Genomic DNA, 20,992 nt, shown 5'->3' with positions numbered 1-20,992 from the left:
CTCTTGAATTGGGACCTGATGGTTGGAAGAAAGGTCGAGTTTCTGACGCGAGGTGAGAAGATGTGGGGGTGGAGCGTTGTGTGGGAGCGCGCAATCGAGGTGATCCATGCGCAGGCTGCGAAGCGTTGTTTTTCGACCTCCGCGTACGAATTTCCCCCACACTGACGAATTCCTAGACCGGCAACTTGATTACACCATCGCGCACTTCTCCTCCAACCCACCTTCCACGTTTCCCTCCACCAACGTCCCACCACCACAGTTTCAACACGACATTCCAACCCATCAACTGCTGAAAGAAACGATGGCGAAAGCAGCAGCAACCACCACCACTTCGGCAGCGAGCAACATGCTCGACGTGCTCATCATCGGTGCTGGATGGTCCGGTCTCTCAGCCGCCCTCAAACTCTCGCAAGCCGGCCGCAAAGTGGCTATCCTCGAGGCGAGGGAGCGAATCGGCGGTCGAGCATTCACGCACACCTGGTCGGACAAGACGGACGTCAACGACAATTCCCGCACGGTCTCGTCTCCTGGTGCTGCGGATTACTGGTGCGATTTCGGTTGCTCCTGGATGCACGGATATATGGAAGGCAGCCCTCTGAAAGGGCTAACTGACAAGTACAGTATTCCAGTCACTATTCCGAGTCCACGCGAGACGGTTGTGGTCGGTGAGCAGGGTCCTCTGTCGCAGAGTCTGTCGCAAAAGTTGACAGGCAACCTGGGAAAGGCCCAGGAGGCGGCAAAGGCTGCGGCGCACGACGAATCGGCGACACCGCCGGACGCAAGTACTTCGCTCGCCGATTTCCTTTACAGCAGCCAATCGCCCCTCTTTGCCGGTCTCGAGTCCGAAGGCGAGAAGAAGGCGGCTCGCGACTTGGCGAGGATGCTCCACATCCCTCTCGGTATCGAGCTTGAAAAAGCCAGCCTCAAATGGCACGGCTTCGAGAACGGATTCGCCGGCACGGACGCTGCTCCCCAGGGCGGGTTCACCACGATCATCAACAAGCTCGTCGACGAAATCTCCTCGCTGGGAGCGTCGATCCACACGAGCCAGGAAGTACAGTCGGTTCGTGACGAAGACCAGTCGAACAACGTCAAGATCACCACCAAGCAGGGTCAAGAGTACACCGCACGCACTGCCCTTGTCACCATCCCCATCGCTATCCTTAAAAAGACGGCGGCCGGTCTATTTGAACCTGCGCTGCCCGAGCGAAGGCTAGAGACGATCAAGCGTGTTTCCGTGGGTAACCTGAACAAGGTTCTCTTGCACTACGAGCAGCCCTGGTGGAACGGCAAGACGGGCACGTTCCTCGTTCTGCCCTCGTCCGCGCCTGCGCCATCGTCGATCAAAAGCGATGCTGAAAAGAAGCTATGGGAGCTCTACTCGTCCACCACGCTGATCGTTTCGTCGCTGTCGCCGGCAGATGACGCTTCGGCAAAAGCAGGCAACAATGCGTCTAACTCGTTGCTCGTCATGGTGGGTGGTGAGGCCGGCAAGCAGCTCGAGGCGTTCGAGCGTCTAGATGCCGGAAACGCCCTTCACGCCTATCTGACTGCTCGAATCGGAGGTAGCGATGAGGCAAGCGGCAAGCTGCCCAAGCACATTTTCTACTCCAGGTGGGGCAAGCAAGCTTTCACGGGCGGCGCGACCACCTCGCCCGTATCCACAGCAAGCGGCACCTCGCCGTTGGACTTCGAGGCGCTTTCACGACCGCTTTGGAATGGCCGTCTTGGCTTCGCTGGTGAACACACCGAGATCAACCGTAAGTTGTTGTTTAAAGGTCGTCTGATCGTAGCGCAGACGAAGGAGGGGACCGATAGACTGACAATGCCTCGATGCCTTGAACTCTTCCTTTGCAGATCGTGGATCGGCTGCCGGTGCCTATGTGTCCGGCGAGCGGGAAGCCAACCGGTTGCTTGCTTACTTGGACAAGCTGCATCCCCGAACAGCCAACAAGCTCTGACGAAGCCACGCTTCGACCATGCGCGCCTGCCAACCTCTTCCGTCGGGGTGTTTTCACGTGAGACAATGCCGAAACCACCATCGACTCTACTCGATTCTACAGCAATCAAGATCCCCTTACAGAAAGATGTTGTGCAGCGTCGTTGTCGCATCCAGAAGAAGAGCCGAGTCGGCGTCGGAGATGAGGCACGTGGATTCGCTGCTCGTGTCTCCGCCTTGATACCGGGATTCCCATTGCAACTTGCTGCACCTCGATTCGCCGAGGCTGACAACATGTGGCTGGCTGGACTATGGTGCACATGGCGCTGAATCTCGTCTCAAAAAAAAAAGTCGGCAGGTATATTCCGCGGAAATCCTCAAATTCAAGCGAGCGCGACAAGCGCAGGTGGCTTCCATGCGTGGCGCAGAGAGAACGCAGAACGCGCCTTAGAGCGGACGACATCCCGCGGAGAAAGTCGTTGCAGCGTGGCGCTCGGGTAGCATAGGCGACATAGGACCGACACCGGGTCGACTGGCAAGACTGTGTCCTCATCCTAGAAGGACTACTGTTTTCAGTGCTGTGTGTGCGCAGGAAGGACATCGTACTGTGAGCGCCACTGGTGAGGTCTATTTATTCGATATCCAACCTGGGATCGGGATCGCAAGCGCCTGGAGCAAACCGCCACGAGTGGGTCGAGTGCCGTGAGGACGCCGGGCGCCAAAGTTATTAATAAGATAGCTGGACAAGATCCAACTCGGCTACTTTGGTCGGTGCAGAGGCGACAGGCAGTGCGATCCTTGGCGGTTATAGCTCTTCGACTCGAAACAGAGTACACAATTGAGCTCGATGGGCAAGCTCGATGGGCCAAGCTATGCCTGTGAACAAGACCGGAAAACGCGGTAAACGCGGTGACAAGCGGTCTGATGAAGATCATCACGACCCGAGAGAAAGGGTCTTGGAAAGCATTGTTCTTCATCAAGGTGACCGACTAGGCCGAGGCGCGGCGGCCTTGAGAAGAACCAGCGGAATGGGGCCGACTTCGTAGCCGAGCGGTGGAACCGCTTGGAACCGTACCAAGCTCGACGTATAGGTGAGCGAGATCCATATAGGTCTCCCCTCTCTTCTTACGAGAGCGAGACGCAACTTTGCTGGGCAGGACAAAAGCCAGTCCGCTCTGAGACCAACTGATAGCCGAGCCGCCAACTGGCAATACTGCGCCGGAGTCCGACTGAATGCGATGGATGGGTTACCGCACGGGGGGTTCTTGGCAGCGACGCGATGCGGTGGCCCTGCCCCGCTGCGCAAGGAATGCTTACGAGACCCGCATCGATTCCGATGCAGAGGAGCCAAGTTACAATTACTCGCGACCACGTCAGGCGTGTGCGAGCACTTCGCTTTCCGGTTCGATGCTGTTCCTGGATGTTGTCGCAGGTTCGCCGGTGCGACACAGGAGCGGTCTACAAGAGTTCAGCATGAGGGAACGTCGAGACATAATCACTCGTTGTGGAGCCAAGTGAGGGGAGGCGCGTGCGTCTGAGCGATGCAGAGACCGGGCTCGTCACCTTGACACGGTCGGCGAGACTTTGGGTACGGGCGCATAAGTGCAACTCTCCAGCAAGGCTGCGATGATGACCTGAGAGCGTCACAATATACGCAGAGTCTCGAGCGCCATAGTGCATTTCGACCAGGTGGGGTGCGGTAAGGCGCTACAAGTGTCAGCGTGCCTGCGGAGAAGAGTTTTTTTTAGAATCAGCAGCGTCGACGGCGACCGCATTGTTAAGCTGCTGTCTGTCATGTTGCTCAGGATGAGGCAGATCAGAGGAGCTCAGATGGCAATCGTCGGCTGAGATGCCGGTCGTCGTCGCGAAACGTTGGGAAAAGAACGGAAATAAATCACGACGGAGCGTGCTAGCGGTTCGAGCGCGAGAGTGCGTGATCAGCGCCTACAAAGCGCCAGAAAGGCAGGTTGGTGACCTCGAAAGCATCCGTCGGATCACAGTTCGGGGCAACAGTACCGTGTGAGCAGCTGAGCAGCTCAGGAACTTGCGCGAAAGGCACGGTACGGCTGGCAGCCAAGCGTGATGTGATGCTTCCAAGCTGCTGCGTCTTTTCAGGTCGCAAGCAAACTCAAATTTCGGAGAGCGTGAGAAAAACAGCAAAACTTCGGGTGAGACGGAGCAAAGCCTCGAAGTGTTGCGGCGAGACCATGTCTTACCCTGCGAGGCAAGAAAGCAAAGAGCGCCAAGGGCCAGGCAATCTGATTGCGGGCATTATCCAATCGATCACACATTCTCTATCAGACAAGCCAAAGTTGTCGAATGACACGCCTCGGTATGCCTTCCTGCAAGTCTTCTTGGGGATCTCTCTCCCTTCACTTCAGCATCAGTCGAGAGCGGCGGTCTGCGCCGGCAGAAGTGCAGAGCGGCTCGGCGGCCCAGATATCTGCAGCCGGCTATACAGTCCAGAGCGTGATCTGCGTGCTACACGCGGTACAGACAGAGCCGTACCTTTGGTGCTGTTCGGCTTCTTCGGTCTGCTCGGCTCGTGAGAGTTGGTAGCGAAGTGAAGGAGGCTAAGGATCATCCGTCGCGACGTTGGTTGTGCAGTCATCGGAGTTGCCGATCCCTGTTCCGAGGTCCTCTGGCGGCTAGATGGCATGAACTTAGCTGGAGCTTGTGACGCCCTTGGTTCGGCCCAACATCAAGACGCTGCATCCATGCGGAGTCGCGCTTCCGCTCATTTCTTTGGGGCTCGCTGCAGGATCACTCGATTCACGTTCAATGCGGCGACGGGCGACCGATCGGTGCAATGTTGACGGGCTGATCATCCGTCGACTGCACTGCGCAAGCCACCTGGCAGAAGCGCAGGAGTGCGTACTACTGCAACTAAATCTGTAAGAGTCGGTCGGTGCAAAGGCGGACTTCTGTGGTTGCATTCATGCATGCAATCCATCCACCCAAGCGTTTTTAATTTATTTATTTCATTCCCCTTTCTGAACGTGAACACATTCTTGCCCTCTTTTGACAAGATGGCTGGAAGGCGCAAGCGCAATGCCGCACTGCCATCGCGCTGCACCCGTGCCTGTCACCTCAGGTCATATCATACTGAATATCGACTTCGTGGGCGAATGGCTGACTTCTTGTCCTACGAGATGAAAGAGTGGCACAGAAGCATTTTGCGACCAACGACTCCAGTGTCCAAGCGAGAGAGCAAAAACACGGTCTCAAAAAGGAAAATCCGTGGCTTTTTTGGACGGTCGAAGAAGAAATTGCCATTCTGGGAGCAGAGCAGGAGAGCAGGAGAAAAGCAAACAGCAGGCTTCGGCTCGCCACTGGATCTGCATCGTAGAAGTCAACCACAGCGCTTGTCTGTGCAGCACGATGATTGTTACCGCGTCTTTGTTTCAGACATGGATGGCCCTTTTGCCAGAGCACATCCATATCCTGTCACCGACGGCGGATCCAGTCGGCTCCGGTCTCGAAGCACTTGCGCAGTGTGCCGCGATGCACCACGACAGGAACAACAGCGTACTGGGCAGTCCATCCGAACCGAGAGGCTTGGGTGGACTAGGCGCTCGCAATATTCAACAGCCATTAACTATATGGATGGACCATGCGCACATGGCAAGCGAATGTCATCCGAAACACCAATCACAAACCAACAAGTCACCGATGCAAGCGTCACCTAAGGTGGCCGACTGGCGCTGTAGATTGCTCCTAGGCTCATCGCATCTCGAGGCGCGCATTTGTTGTGGTCGAAGGATGTCCTCTTGCTTGGCGTCTCATCTTGTGCCGTTTGGCACCGTCTGATCTATGCGGAACTGCACACATCGCTGTGGCTTTTTGAACCTCCGACCTCGTGTGGGCGCGCCGTACACCTCTACACTACGGTTCACGAGAGGACCCTGTCTGAGACGAATGGATGCCTCTGGTTGTTCACGCTGGTTCCCACTTTCTCGGCGCGATCGCCGCTCGGCATACTTGCACAGACCCGACTTAATTACGCGATGCCTTCTTCTGCCATTTTGACAGCCAAGCCGCTGCTTCTGCTGCTTTGTATCTCCGTCCACTTTTGAGATCCCGACCCTTATGCAGCTTCGCTCATGCTCTCGACACTCGATGCAGTCGTCCGCGTTCAGCCGTCCACCTTTGTCAATGGTAGTACTCTGAAGCGACTCCTGTGTACGTTTCACAAGCGCCATTGCCGACTCCCGCCTGGGTGCACCCGCTTGATCCTGTCTTCTGGGTCATTGCTCCTCCGCCATGGTCGCTACGCTGTTCTCGCCCTTGCTCTTTCAATAGTCCGGCTTCTGGGTTCGAGGTGTCTAGCGATCCCCGACCCGTACATCTTTGCCGTGGCAAGGTGACAGGATTGATTTGTCTCTGTAGCGCATCTTTCACCTCTCGTCCTGCATCGCCCCTTACGCTCTCTCCGTCAATCGCATCTACACACTCGTTTTGCTTTCCATCGCAGGCCTACGTTCGAATCCACCACCACGAACGGAAACGGCGGCGCCACCTCATCTCTCAACCAGGTCCCTCCCACCACCCCTCTCACGGTTCATTAACACCATCCGCCTCCACTGCTTCGACGCCCCTGGTACAGCTTCTCTCAAGCCAAATCGAGACATCGCAAATCCATGCGCCGCTAACATCCTCGAGACGCCCTCATCTGCACGCTCGCATCGAGCCTGGAACGTGACGTTGCCGGTCCCTAAAGACCCACAAACACTCGAAACTCATCCATACCAAGCAATGCCTCGCCTTTGAACGATCCCGATGCGTTACTCACGAACTTTACACCATCGAGCTCTTCCACATCTCCCCCCAGCCTCTCTGCACCTGGCCGACCAACCTATCCATCCAGCATCAGCCATTAGCCTCGTCATCCTCATACCTCACCGTCCGCATCCTGTTCTTTGCAATTTGCGACTTTCGTCCACATCTCGCTCGCACCTTCCTTGGCTACCGGTTGACGGACTGGCAACAGTGACAGCGCCGCTCCGACGATTCACGCAGCCATTTTTCAAAAGTCGATCTCTCAGTCAACGTAAGTGAGCTTGTCGGTCTTGCCGCCATTGAAGCAGTACCGCTGCGACCTCGACACCACACCGTCAGCTTCAACAGATCCATCAGATATCTCTTCTCTGGCGCCTCGACTGACCCCGTTGCGCTACGAGAAAGTGTGCATGGCATCATCCGAGTGTCTGCTGGTTCAAGTGGCACCAATACATTACGCATTACGCGTGTCGTTCCCAGACATGGTGCATTCCGCTTGCCGCAAGATAACGCATTCGGGCAAAGTGCTCGGCTCCGAAGCGTCGATTGAACCTGAACCATGCTGACAAACTCCTTCGTTCCCTCCTATCAACTCGTTTTCCGCCTCGCTAGCAGATCAATGACAGCGGCTTGCAAGTGATACCAAGTCAATACGGACCTAGATCAAATCAAAGCCGGCACCTTTCCCAGAGCCGCAGAAGAAGTTGCATTCGTCTCGTGCGCCTTGCTCGTCTTGCTTGAGCGTTTTCGGATCAAACTTGGTCGATTGGCTCTCAAAAGGTCATCAGCCCGACAGTTCCGTTCTTGTGACTCAAGAAGTGGGCTGAGTCTCGTTGCACGCGATCATCTTGGGCTCATCACTGCAGGTAGAGCTGCAGACCAATGCAAATCTCACTCTAGGCTCTTCCTTCATTTCATTTGCATCGATTGCATCAACGCGACATCCGTCTGATCGCCTCGTCCTGAGCCGCTGGCCCCAGACATTCCAACCCGTCGGCTCCTGTTTCCTTCTTACCCACGGGGTCAAGCTCATTTCATCGCACAAGGTTCCATCGCGTCGCCAACCTTAACCTTTTCCCCATCAGCAACGTCTGGGCTCGGAGCATTCCTCGCTGCTCCCCATCTGTTTGCCACAATCGACGCACCGGACCACATTCGCTTTTGTTCGTACGCAAGTCGCGATTGTCCCACCAGAACCTTGCGTCTCAAACCTTGTCACAGCAGCCGGTCTTTGCGCAACCCTGCACGTAACTCATCCTCCGCCATAATTCCGCAGTGCCACACATCGATCTGGCGACGCCTAGCAAATAGGCAGCGCTAGCCAACATCCGGAAGTATCCCTCGACGGGCTGAAGAGCTCCCGCCCTCAATTACCACAGGCGGTCACAACCAGATCCGAAGCTTCGGCACAGGCTGTGCCACCCAGTGCGAGTTCGAAAGTGCGACTGCGTTCGGCAGGGATCTGCCATCAGCACAGGCAGCACGTCTCGCAAAGATTCTCGCAAGCCAAGCATAATTCTTGATCGGCTTCAGCTCGAGGTCGACTAATCTTTTCTTTCATATCAGGCGTCCAACATCAGCTATCGTGGTCGCACGCTCCTTCAAGAACACGAGAGGCGCATCGTGCTGCTGTTCTGCTTTGCGCCACACTGTCTTGCACCGCTGCCTTACGCACCGGCGGGGTGAACCGATGTTCATCGCGCATCGACGCGTACGCTCATCTCCGCCAATCTCAGACGTCGGCTCTGCTGCAGCCTCGACCTCGGTCTCGTTCTGCCCTGCTCCGAGAGCCGGCCAGCGCATCGTGGGAAAACGTGACGCACTTGACGCCGAGCTCGCCGAAGTCGTCTTTGAATTGATACCTCGGCGTTTCTGCTGCAGTGGCAACGTTGCATCCTCAGCCTGGGTACGTGCACTGATTATATCTCGAGCTCTCGATTGCTTGCTCGACGAGCTTAGCACCTTGTCGAGGAAGTCGAGCTTAACTTTATCATCAAAAGCTCTCGTTCGACCCGTACGCGACTCAATACCACGCACGTTGCCCTCTGAACAAGCTCGCATCAAAAGCTTCAGTCGTCCTCAGTGCAACAGCTTGCGCGCTCGTTTACCCTCCATAGGGCAGTTTGTCACCACGATCGTATTTGGCGTCAGAGTGGCAAGTTTTCGTCGGGTCTGCTCGACGTAGCACCAAGCGAGTGGTACAACATTTCTTCAGCTCCAATCAGCCCGAGCTGCTGCCACTTGTTGCCGCAAATCTCTGCTACCACACGGCCCCACCAACTTGGCCTTCTTCTTCGCCACCTTGCCCTTCAAGAGGACTCCCGCGCGAATTCCGGCGACAAAGCTTCCGTCAGTCCCCTGCCAAGGCTACTACATCAGCGAGTCTATCGCACACAAGGTTCTCGCTCGACCTCGATACATCGGTTGACCGACGCTGTGAGAAGACCGAAACATTCGTTACAATCTCTTGCTTTCGTCATCTTCAGCCTCAGTTGCCCGGCGCACCTCGCGAGTGTCCAGGCTCCAAAAGGCAAAGGCATCAAGCTTGCAGCTGCGCCTTCTAGAAGGCTGTCGCCACGTCGGCAACGATATTCGTCGCTCTGTCCCGCGGTTGCCTTCGATACCACCGGCCGACGGCTTGCCCCTCCCTCTCTTCTCGACCCGCTCTCTGACGACTGAGCGTGCATATCTAGGCAGCACTTTTATCACCGTCGCATCTCCCTTCTTCGTCCGCTCACATACGAGTTTCTACTGCCAACCTCTGCCAACCTCTGTCCACTATTGATCTCAGCAGTCGAGGCATATGAAGATGAGCTCACATCAAGGGGCTACTTTCCAAGGCTATGTGTAGGTTTCTAATCCGTTCGCCTACCGATCGGCCCTTCTCACTGCTCTTTTCGTCTAGGCCATGATTGCTGACTATAAGTGGTTGTCCAACTTGACCTTTCTCTCTACGAAATAGGCACTCGACGCGCGATGCGTTGCTCATCTTCGAAGGCGTCCGACGCGGCATGCTTCCTAAAATCACTCGGCGTCTGCGTGATGATGAGCGAAAGCAGATCGCAAGCGGTACCATCTTCGTCTTCGACGAGGTCGAGTCGAGCATCAAGAGATGGACCGACGGTATGATATGGAGTCCAAGCCGCATCCTGAACAACTTCTTGGTATACCGGGAGGTCGAAAAGAAGGATCCGAAGCCATCTCCCGACCAACCGGCGTTCGTCACCAACAGCACTGCATATGGCATGCCAGCAATGCCCAGCAGCGGCGGTAGCAACGTCAACTTTCACGCCTCGGTTCGGAATGTGCCTCTGACGCTCATGCCGAACGCGATGGATGCAGACGCGCAGATGATACACTACAAGCAGGAGCACACCGCTTACCAGGGGTTGGATCACGTGACATCCTCTTCGAACGCAGTGTACGCCGATCACGACAGCTTTTTTGGCCACCCTTCTCACGCACAGCATTCAGCGCACCCACAGGCGCATCCGCAAGCAGCCGGGCTCGTAGGTGTGATGGATGATCACGCCGGTCCTTCGAACACAGCCAAGCGCGAGGTCGAGCTGGATCGGACAATCGTTGGAAGCTTGACAAGCAGCTACCCGTTCGTGCGCGATGGACTCTGCAAGAAGACCATCTCGATCCAAGTCGAAGGTTCGACGCAGCACCTCATCTCGTACTACAAGATCGACGACGTTCACAACAGTCGACTCACCATACCATCGACTCTGCCCGAGCTCTCCTCGCTCAGCATTTCGCCCATCTTTCTCAACAAAGCCAATTTCCGATACCCACCCATTGTCGAGATCGGCCCTGATGGCGTGCCGAGATACGTTGGCGAGTCTACAGACAACGCTATGCGTGCATCCGGTCATGTCAGCAGTGGCAACGAGAGCTTCTCATCCTCAGAGGCGCGACAAGACGGGATGGGGAGACCAGCCAGCCGGTCGCTGTCGATCTACTCGCCCGGTCTGCCCTCTGATGCTCCCCACGGCGACATGCACACACATCGATATCCGCATCAGATCGGTGGCGACGGCATGCTACCGGCATCGGCAACTCCGCTTCCTACGTCGTCGACGTCGATCCCTTACAGGAGCCGCCGATCTTCGGATGCTCCGCGCAGGCGTGCGAATTCGCGATTCGAGCCTTATCACCCACCAGCACCGATGACGTTCGGACACGGCATGGCGGCACATTCCCTCTACTCGAACGCTCCGACCATGGACAATGGACCGGTTTCACCCTCTGGTCGGCGAGCTTTCTTCGCCGGAACGCGAAGCTACAGCGACATGGAGCCTGGCGCCCCTTATCCTTCAGACCATGGGGCGTTTGGAGTACCGCGCCAGCAAGACGATGGCTTTCTTGGGATGACACACGTCGGACAAGCAAGCAATGCCAACGGAGGTTCACATGCATCGCATATGGACCAGCAGCATCCGTCGATGGAGACGGTCGACTCGCACGGCAGCTTTCAGCACTCGTTTCAGCCGGGCTCGATGATACCAATGGTTCCGAGTCAGCCGACGCGATCGGACGTATCTTGGAGCAAGCAAGAGCAACAGGATCCCTTCCACTTCTCTTCGCGGCTCGCGCGTGGAAGCTGGGACTCCAACCAGCCGAACCATTCGACGTCATTCGTGCACAATCTGCAGCAACCGCCTGCCACGAGTCAAGGGTTGACGGCACTGCCGATCCATAGCCAATCGAATGTGATGTCATCCTCGTTCTACCCACGTTTTGCTGGCTCGCCTCCAAACACCGGCTCGTCTCACGACAGCCGTCACTCGTACGCGGCGTCGACGGGGCGAAACGAGGAGTATGTTGAAGGCGTGCATCCGCCCACTGCAACTCGGCTCGAAGACACGGTGCACTACTCTTCGCGTCCCATCTCGCGGGCCGGTGAAGCAGGGTACGCCAACGACTTGGACGCGGCAGGCGTGGTCAAGACGGGCGGACTGGAAGCTCTCCATGTCCACTCGGACCCAGCAAGTCCTTATCCGAGACCTCAACAGCAGCAGCAGACGCAGCAGCAGGTGTCGGCAAGCGACGCTGCCGCTTTCGACTCTTACGGTCGAGCCTCGGGTGCAGTGGAAGCACAGCAGTCTTATTATGCTCAGCCGCCGTCGCACGCAGAAGCTTCACACGACAGCCTCCAGCTCGATCAGCAAGCATTTGGTCGTCACGCTGCAGCGTATCCCGCATCGCATGACGTGGGCAACGCGTCGGCCCGCAACGAGCACACCTCATGGACGTCGACTCCAGCTGGTGAGGGGAATGGCGCAGTGTCTTCTCGGCCAGGCACGTCGCACGATCAGGGCTACCATCGCCAATTCCGCACGGATGCCAGCGACGCAGGCGCCGCGGACGATTCTGGGTTCGAGAAGGTTATGTTGACGAGACCGGCACTACCATGAGTCGAGCAGGAAGGTAAGAGCAAGGGTGGCTCACCAGACATCGATTCTGAAATAGATTCGCACAAGCATAAATGAATTTTCCTCCGATCCATATCTGCACTGTATGAAGACCAGCTTTCAGCCCGCGAAGCAATTTGTCTTGTACTATGTCTCCATTTCACGATCTGAGAATGACAGGGGCTCTCGTGCTAACCACATTCACAGAGTGTTGTCGGTGCTATCCCGCAGCCGTAAAGCGCTCCGCAGCTAAAACTGTAGGAAGTAAGATGTTGGGCGAAGAACTCAACTCGACAAACTTCAGGCGCGAGTCGCGCCTCTGCTCAACGGCGATAGAGACGCGATCCGACACCCTGCCCAATTTCTTTCGGGCGACAAATCCTTCTGGCCTGTATTTCCCAATAGGAAAATCGAGTCTCTTCGTCGTTCCAAGTCCCTTCCACCATCATCTCAAATTTCATCTCGGCACTCGTCATCGGCGCATCGGCTGCAGCCAGCACGAACACACGACACACTCGTAGCGTGCCTCGGTTACAGTTCTATTCGACCGGAAGCCTACAGGCTGTGCTCTTCAGCGCGGGCGCTCTGTCAGCTACACGAGCAGCTTCACGATGAGCACAGATCCGGTGCCGTCGCTGGCGCTACCGGCGCCAGCCACATCAGCGGCCACAGCAACATCACTCACGCAGTCTGCAGCACTTCCAACTCCAGAACAGGCGCCATCAACAACATCACAAAAACTTCTTCCATCCGTCGCACCGCAGTCAATTCCATCACAGCAGCAACCGCCGCCGCAGCATGTAACGGCAAATCATCCAGCATCCATCGCAGCCGCAGCCACCGTCGCCCTGTCTGCTACTCTGCTCAATCCGAACGAGTGGAATGCGCTGGCGTCTACTAGCATGGTCACTCTGGACGACCTACGGTCCGCTTTCCTTGAGCAACGGCAACAGCAGCTGAAAGATATGGAAAGAACGCATCGTGAAAGTCTGCGCGAGCTGCTCTTCATGTCAGAGACATTCGACAAGGAGGAGATCGCGGGGAGTCCATGGAAGCTCGGCCAGACTCTGCAGGTGTCAGAAGACGACGCACGTGAGCATGTCAAATCCTTTCTCGACCAACATCACCTGGCGCTCGACATGAAGAAGTCCATCAAGGATCATGTTTTGGAACAACCCAAATTGATCCGTCAGCGTGTTTCGCAAGAGCTCAAGACCGGTCCAATAGAAGTCGCTCCTCCTCCAACGCCTACGAGCGCAACACCAGCCGGCGAGGTGCAACGCGATCGCGACCTCAGGAGAGAAGTGGAGCAGAGCAATCTGCACCGTAGTCAGGCGGTTGCCCGGGCTGCTGCTGCAGTTCAAGCGCGCGCGATTGCTGAAGGCGTCGCCAAGATTAAGCCGCTCACCATCACTGCTGCAGAGACCCAAGGCGTGCGCGTAGCTCCGCTTCAGCCTGGTCAGGTGCCAAGCTTTGTCATCGAATCATCCACGCCGATCCCACCCATCCTTTCCGGCATTGACTCCTCCGCAACAGGCTCGGTCGATGCGAACACTCAGAATTTGGATGTACAAGCTGCCATTCCAGCTGTTCAGACATCTACACCTACAATCAAAGTCGAGTCCACCGACACTCGCGACGCATCCCCATCGAAATCGTCCAGCGCGCTCGAGAGAGCGGTTTCACCGGTGCCTGGTCTCGCACGCAATGCTTCGTCCCAGTCAACGAGTCTGCGAGTACCACCTTCGCCCATGGTCGTACCGACCGTTCCCGAAAACATCGTAGCGCCTCCACTCCACCCGACCTTGCAGGTTTTAGCCCCGAATCCACTCTCTGTCACGTACGCTGCATCCTTGCGACCTCTGCCTCCCGACCCGACCCGACGTATCACCGGCGCCGGTGTATCGGGCGGCGCTATCCATCACCGCAGCGGCAGAAAGCTAGCGAGCTCTCTGAGCCACTCCAACGCCAACTCGTACTCCAGCATCGCCGCTGCCAAGATCGGACCCGCAGGTTCCGGTCAGACAGATCTCTACCGATGGTATGTTCGCGCTCGAGCATCGCCGGGCGCAGGAATGGTTGGCAAGGCGGACAAGTGTCTGATGACGAGCGACTGGAAGGTGGCCTTCAACGAGCAGCGCTTCGTTCGCGCTATGGCAAGAATCGAAAAGCTCAAAGCGCAGGGCGAATGGAGTTTCCGTCAGCCCAAGAAGCAGAAGGGCCCTGTCGTCAGGAAGTCGCATTGGGATCATCTGCTGGAAGAGATGAAGTGGTTGCAGACCGACTTTAGGGAGGAAAGACGGTGGAAGATGACCGTGGCGTTCCATCTCGCCCACGAAGTTGCTGCATGGCATCGTGCCCGTTCGGCCGCCGAACGAGCCGCTTTCTGTGTGTCGGTGCAGAGGCCCTACCGTCGCAGGACCGTCTCGGAGAATGTTGAGCAGCGCGCTACGGAGGAGGCCGTCGACGATGTCGAGATGCCTGATTCCACGTCCAGCACACAAGTGGAGAGCAACGCGGATGCTACCATAAAGGACGCCGAGTCTGTCCAGCCCGCTCGGGATGCCGATGTCACGATGGACGGAGCGGAAGAAGCCGACGAAGCCGTCAGTCAGGCTATTGAAAATGCTCTCGAGACCACAGATCAGGCAGCCGACGCTCGCCTCGAGATGGACGCAGACAGACAAGATGACGAGGCGGACGCAGATGCAGACGATGTGGAGGCGGCGACGGCTGCGCTCGTCTCGGGAGAGCCAGCAAAGCCACCTGTCGTCCAAGTTGTCCGGGAACCATTGCCTCAGCCAGAACCTATGCCTGCTCTCAGCGCTGCTCCCGTGTCGATAGAGAAGCAGTCGACGTCTGCACTGCCAGCTCACACCGAAGGCACCGCTGCCGACGACGGCAAGCTCGCCAACGCCCTGCGGAGCGAGCCGCAAGATGCAGACTCGACACTTACCGCTGAATTGCCGCCGCAGCTACTCGCTACGCTAAGAGCCCCCATCTTCAGCACTAGCGTCACCACCACGATTGTGTCGCCAGCTGCACTTCTCGAATCACTGGATCCAGAAGCTGCAGCCGCTCTCTTGGGCATTGAGGTCGGCGATCTCTCCAATGCTGCGGACCTGCTCGAGCCTGGCTCGCTGTCTTTCAGCAAGATGTTCCCGGAACTGCCTCTGTACGGGGGTGTTTCTCTGCCCGACTCTAACAGCAAAAGCGACAGGCGCTGGGACGAGGGAAGTCTGAACCAGCCACCACGTCTCACACACGTCACCAAGCTTCTCGATTCGCGCCCGCTCCTCGTCAGCACGCTGGAGCCTTCCAAGAACCGCGCTAATGGCCGATGGCTTCCAGACAGCGACTGGATTGTAGCCGCTGAGCAGTCGGATCCGCTGCGAGGAGTCGCAGATGGCACCGATGCGGGATTACCGCCTTTGCCAGGCTCTTTGCTCTTTGCACGCAAAAGCAACCGAGCCGCTAAGGATGCTAGTGGCCCCGTCTCCACGACGCCTGCCGAGCCGACCCAGTCAGACGCTCGGGCAGCCTTGTTCATGTGGACTTCGGACGAGGACAATTATCTGATGACGCTGGCGAAGCAGTATCACAACAACTGGGCACTCGTCGCTGACCTCTTCAACTCGACTCGACTGAATACGGCAACCGACACGCGAGAGCCTTGGGACTGCTATGATCGATGCAAGCGCATCGAGCAGGCAGCTGCAGAAGGCAAGCCACCTCCCGGACCGCCTCCCATGCCTGCGCCGGCAGCCGACGCAGACAAGGACGGCAAGAAGGGCGATGGCAAGGACGGCGATGCTTCCAACGGTAAACGTGACAAGCTCAGCAAGAAGATGGGCTCCAAGTACGATGGCTCCAAGAGGAAGCAGCGACGAAGCAACTTGATGGAGGTGATGCGCAAGTCTGCCAAGCGGCGCGAGGCTAGCAAGCAGGCACAGCAGACGCAGCAGACCAAGAAGGTGAACCTCAACACGCACGAGACGCATGCTCAGATCAAAGCTGGACCTGCCATCACGCCGCAGTCGCTGAGCGCGCTCAAGAACGAGCGTGACCAGGCTGCCCTTCGACAGTTTTACGAGCAGCAGCGAGCTCAGATGGCCTACCAGCAGCAACAGCAGCAGCAGCAGAGACTATTGGCTCAGCAGGCGCAAGCTCAGCGAATGGCACAGCAGCAAGCGGGCGCAAGCACCCCAGGGCAAGCGGCTGCGCCGGCTGCACAGGCTGGCAAGCCGGGGGCAGCTGCCGCCGCCGGAGCTGCGAATCTGACTCTGCCGATCGGCAGCACATCTGCTGCTCTTCCCGGAGCCACTGCACAAGCACAGCAAAACAACGTAGCAGGCGCAGCGAGCCAGCAGGGCGTTCAGCAAACACCGCAGCAGCAAGCGCAACAACCAGCAGCAGCCCAAATGCAAGCGCAACAGTCGCAGCAACAACCCACGCAACAGCAGCAGCAACAAGTGCAGGCGCAACTTCAATCGCAATTGCAAGCATCGCAAGCCGCTCAAATGCAAACGCTCTACGCGCAGATCCAACAGCAACAGCAACAGCAGCAGCAACGACAGCAGACACAACAGCTCAACCAAGCAGCCAACCTGCCTCAGGTTCGGCCGGCGGTGGGACCGCTGACGCAGCAGCAGTTGGCGACGTTGACGCCGCAACAGCAGCAGCAGTACCACGCGCAACTGGCAGCGGCTACTGCAGCGGCGGCGCAGCAGCAGCAGCTTCGGAACCAGATGGCAGCGGTTGCGGCTGCGCAGCAGGGGGGACAGATTCCGATGAACCAGTTTCAGCTGATGCAGCAGCAGCAACAGCAGCAGCAGGGTCGACCGATGCAGAATTCCCAGCAGCAGCAGCAGCAGCAGCAGCAGCAGGCGGCGGCGGCACTGCAGATGTATCAGCAGCAGCAGAGGCAGGCTGCGCAGGTTCAGGCGCAGGCGCAGATGAGGGCTCCCAATGCTGCACAAGCGCAACAGTTTGCAGCGAGACCGGGTGGTACACCGCGACCTGCTAGTGGTGGGAAACAGGGGGCACAGGGAAGACCGTCGCCTTCGCCTCAGCCTGGTGGAATGCCAGCGACGGTTCAAGCTCTTCAGCAGCAGCTGGCGATCAGTTTGGCAACGAGCAATTTGTCGCCCGAGCAGATCAACGGGTTGGCGATCCAGCTGTACAAGCAGGCTCAGCAACAGGGTTCCACCAACCAGGCGGCGGGTGCCAGTGGGGTGAGACCCCCAGCTGCGGCAGCGGCAGCGGGGGCCGGGGCCGCGGGAAGACCGCCACAGCAGGTCTTGAACCAGGCGATCCAGGCGTTGGCCGCTCAAAATCAGAAGAGTCAGCAGCAGGCGGGTGCGGCGGGTGCAGGACAGAACGGGGCGGCGGCAGCGACGGGAAATGCCGGTGGAAGCCCAGTCAGGCCTCCTACACCAAGACCGAGTTAAGTCGTAGTGGATAAGATGCAATTCAGCGAGGATGGATCTCTTACGCAAAGTGACTTAAGAGACGACTCGTGTGTGAACAATATGACCAACAACGATTGAGCAACGCAATATGATCCCAAATCTATCCATACAAAAAAGCAAACATCAAGAAAAGAAGAAGGCTGTTGAAGCCTCGTACTATACCGTTCCACAACGGCTAAAAGTCCATTCCCCAAATAACAGGAGAGAGACGATGCAAGAGTAAGCCCCGTTGAGTTACCCTTTCCGTCGAAAAGGGCGACCGCATAACTATCAGCAATAGAAAAATGACTAACAAGATCCAATCCTTCTCCAAAACCCCTATAGAGGTTGGAGTCAGAAGCATCATCGATCTGGTGCAGAGAACCACGAAGCGATGGGATGTGTTGCCGCGAGTTTCGTCTGCAGGTGCTTAAAAAAGCATGGAGACGCGCAGAAGAACCAGATTGTGTTGGGGAGAAGATGATGGAAACCGAAGCCGGTCGAGATGTATGTGAGCGAGGGGAAGGAGTGGGTAACGGTTTGCGAGGATGGAGAGGGGATCGTTTCGGTTTGCGAGAATCGTAGTGAAGAGGGAAGGGATGGAGATGGTTTGGTGTAAGGCGAGCCGCTCATGTCTTCGCATGACTCTCCTCCCATCTCCCCACTCTGCCTCTCACTGAAACATCGTCACCGGTCAGGACCCCCCACCAATCCAACGCAAGCCTCCTCCAACCCGGCAGACAAACCCCCGTGATCCGGTCCTGCAACAACATCCTCACACGAACAGATCCGTACCCTTGCTGCGCAAATTCAAACCCGCAAACAAGCTGCGAACAACGAAGCCTGACTGCGAGACTGATTAAAACATGCCGACGGCTCTCTTGCCGACCCAGTTCCTGAAACACGAGACGATCTCCGAAAAGAGCCACCCCCATCTGATGTAGACGCCGTCAGACAGCGGTCACTGGAAGCCGGTCGAGCAGCAGCTGATGGAAACGCAGAGTCGAGATCGAAGAAGAAGAGCAAGATGGCCATTTTTCGAAAAACGCACCATTACGGCGACGGTCGCTTTCCTCATGTATGGTCTCTGATCATGCTGTATATCTTCTCCGACCCCGGTTCCATCGCTTCTATCACCTCCTTGCTCTCCAAGCTCCACAACGACCACCTAAAACGTCCACGATGAGGATCGCCAACATTCCGTACGTTACCACGTCTCGAAGGAAAAAAGGTTTGCGAAAAGAACGTCTAGCAATGCACCCGCCTCGGTCTTCTTCCAGTTTGTAGATGTGTCCGGGGACTTTCCCTACAGCATGTCGTTTGCCACACGAGATGGCAAAGAGAAGGCTGCAAAATGGTTTTCGAGAGAAAAAAGCGGTCCTTTGCACGTCTCTCCGGAAGTGTTGAAGGGTATGATGGATGGTAATGGGATCGACAGGTTGTTGAAACGAGTTGGTCCCGTGGTCGCCGCAGCTTCAGGAAAGTGCGACTTGATGCACCATGGCAGCGCAGAGGAAGGAGCTTGGAGGAGCCACTTCCAGAGAGAAGCTATATTACACCCATTTGAGTTGTATCGCGTTTATGAGTTGGAGAGAGGGAGAAAGGGAAGGACGAGCGTTTGCGAGTATTCCTGAGGCTGAGTTGAGTTGAGAAGAACTGAGAAAGAAAAAAAAGTTGTTCCCACGCGACCAACGCACGTCCTCGTTTGCGCTGGCTTCCGGCCGGAAAGAACCCTGTCTCTCCTCCACCTTTTCGACGCTCGCTCTTTTTGCTTTCTTCAGCATCGCGCTGGGAAGATCAAGCTGTGCCAGGTGTCTTACCTGCCTCCATGAACTACTCCTGACTTTGACAGCATCCACCATTCTCTTGCTGCCATGTTCGCACGCACCAGCACACGTCTTCTCGCGCCGGTATCGCGCTCTACCCGTCTTGCGACGGTCACAGCCCGGTCGGCGACGCCTTGCACTGTTTCGCCGTCGCAGCTTGGTCGCAGCTATGCATCACGCACCATCCCCCGGAGATCGGCGGAGTCTTCGACCTTTTTGCCCGAGAGCCGAGACGACGAAGACCCCAATGCCTCTCCATTCTTGCGCCTCGATTACATGCGCGAAGAAGGGTTGGAACCATCCCAGCAGAGTCTGATCGCCAAGCTCTCTGATGAAGATATCGCTCGCCTGCCCATCGTCATCAGCAGCCGGAAAAAGTGGAGACCCGCCGAGCCCGGCTTTACCCTTCCTCGTCGCCAAAGACACATCAGCGCCGACGAAGATGCGCTGTCGGCTTCCGAGGTCGGCGAGTATCTATACAACACCTTCCACTTCCCGACCAAGCACCACTTGAAGAGGTTCCACCGCGAACTCGGCCACTTGCTGCACGGCAAAGCAAAAGGCGTCGATCCCATCGTACTCCTCGACTCGCGCTCAGTGTCAGTTGCCATCGGACTGCCTACACATATCGGTCTGGAACCTCCGTTCCCAGCCAAGCAGAACATCGACGTGATCATGAACCTCTTGAACGAATACCGATCCGGTCAAGCGTCCGAAGAGGAGCGACACCGGGCCCTGCAAAAGCTTCGAACATATGTCGTGGCGCACGGCTTCCGAAGACAAAATCACCAAGTCATGTTCCTCATCTTTTCGCTGTTTGCAGCAGTGAGGAACGCGTCGGTTACAGAGGTCAACAGCGCGAGCACCCAATTCGCTATCTCGGCCATGCCTCCAGCTCGCGACGGCAAGGTCGAAGATAACGTGCCGGTCGATGTGGGCTCAGAAAAGACCCGCGGTGTTGCGCAGAGAGCTTCGGGCACGTGGCAGAAAGAACGCAGGAGAGATGGCAAGAGAGACAAGGCTCCGGCGAAAAGTAAATCGCCCACATCAGGCCTAGCTGACAGACTGAGGCCAGACGATCCAAGGCTGCCCGAAGCGGGAACCTTTGTGGCGCAGGATGGCGGCGCGCACAGTTCCAGCGATGGCGTCGACGGCCTGCAGGAGCACGTGCCGTTCCCGACGCCGACAGCCAAAGAGATGGGCATCAAGAAGCCAAGCGAGACAAGTGCATCCAGTCCTGACGACCCGAAGCTGCCTGAAGCTGGCACCTTTGTAGCGCCGGACGGAGACGCGCATAAGCCAAGCAAGGGTGTCGACGACCTGCAGGAGCATGTGCCATTCCCAAAACCTTCGGCAGACGAAATGGGCATCAAGAAGCCGACCGAGACCTGAGAATCATGTATCTTTATGGACAGCACCAACTACTTCTGGTGACCAAATAGGCAGCACTATCCCTCTGTGAGAAAGGCGCTCAGGTCCGTGTGCGACGAGTGTCCCGATCATCGTCCTTCCCGTCTGCGCGAACACAGTGGCGAAGGGCCGATGTTTGTGGTGTCGCGTGAAGAGTGGAAGAGACGATTG

General features: G+C 57.0%; 6 protein-coding genes across 6 annotated transcripts; 5 read left to right on the top strand and 1 right to left on the bottom strand.

The window, feature by feature from the left end:
• Positions 1 to 106: 106 nt before the first annotated feature.
• PHSY_006509 (amine oxidase, flavin-containing) lies at positions 107 to 1,961 on the top strand (the record flags this gene model as incomplete). The annotated part of the gene is made up of 2 exons (XM_012337111.1): positions 107 to 1,760; positions 1,858 to 1,961. The coding sequence occupies 2 exons, from the start codon at positions 107 to 109 to the stop codon at positions 1,959 to 1,961; spliced, it is 1,758 nt and encodes a 585-aa protein (XP_012192501.1).
• A 3,007-nt stretch (positions 1,962 to 4,968) lies between these two features.
• On the top strand, positions 4,969 to 5,628 carry PHSY_006508 (paired amphipathic helix protein Sin3a; the record flags this gene model as incomplete). Its single annotated transcript, XM_012337110.1, has 1 exon — positions 4,969 to 5,628. One exon carries the CDS (start codon positions 4,969 to 4,971, stop codon positions 5,626 to 5,628), a length of 660 nt encoding a protein of 219 aa, XP_012192500.1.
• A 93-nt stretch (positions 5,629 to 5,721) lies between these two features.
• Positions 5,722 to 6,141, bottom strand: PHSY_006507 (hypothetical protein; the record flags this gene model as incomplete). Its single annotated transcript, XM_012337109.1, has 1 exon — positions 5,722 to 6,141. One exon carries the CDS (start codon positions 6,139 to 6,141, stop codon positions 5,722 to 5,724), a length of 420 nt encoding a protein of 139 aa, XP_012192499.1.
• A 2,267-nt stretch (positions 6,142 to 8,408) lies between these two features.
• PHSY_006506 (hypothetical protein) lies at positions 8,409 to 8,903 on the top strand (the record flags this gene model as incomplete). Its single annotated transcript, XM_012337108.1, has 1 exon — positions 8,409 to 8,903. The coding sequence occupies one exon, from the start codon at positions 8,409 to 8,411 to the stop codon at positions 8,901 to 8,903; it is 495 nt and encodes a 164-aa protein (XP_012192498.1).
• An 826-nt stretch (positions 8,904 to 9,729) lies between these two features.
• On the top strand, positions 9,730 to 12,138 carry PHSY_006505 (cAMP-independent regulatory protein; the record flags this gene model as incomplete). Its single annotated transcript, XM_012337107.1, has 1 exon — positions 9,730 to 12,138. The coding sequence occupies one exon, from the start codon at positions 9,730 to 9,732 to the stop codon at positions 12,136 to 12,138; it is 2,409 nt and encodes an 802-aa protein (XP_012192497.1).
• Positions 12,139 to 12,746: 608 nt separating this feature from the next.
• PHSY_006504 (hypothetical protein) lies at positions 12,747 to 20,803 on the top strand (the record flags this gene model as incomplete). Its single annotated transcript, XM_012337106.1, has 3 exons — positions 12,747 to 17,163; positions 18,479 to 18,663; positions 19,568 to 20,803. The coding sequence occupies 3 exons, from the start codon at positions 12,747 to 12,749 to the stop codon at positions 20,801 to 20,803; spliced, it is 5,838 nt and encodes a 1,945-aa protein (XP_012192496.1).
• Positions 20,804 to 20,992: the final 189 nt, after the last annotated feature.

This window comes from Pseudozyma hubeiensis (assembly GCF_000403515.1).
Source record: "Pseudozyma hubeiensis SY62 DNA, scaffold: PHS58, whole genome shotgun sequence".
NCBI classification, from domain to species: Eukaryota; Fungi; Basidiomycota; class Ustilaginomycetes; order Ustilaginales; family Ustilaginaceae; genus Pseudozyma; species Pseudozyma hubeiensis.
Note: the sequence above shows the minus strand (reverse complement) of the source record. Positions and strands in the feature narration are given on the sequence as shown.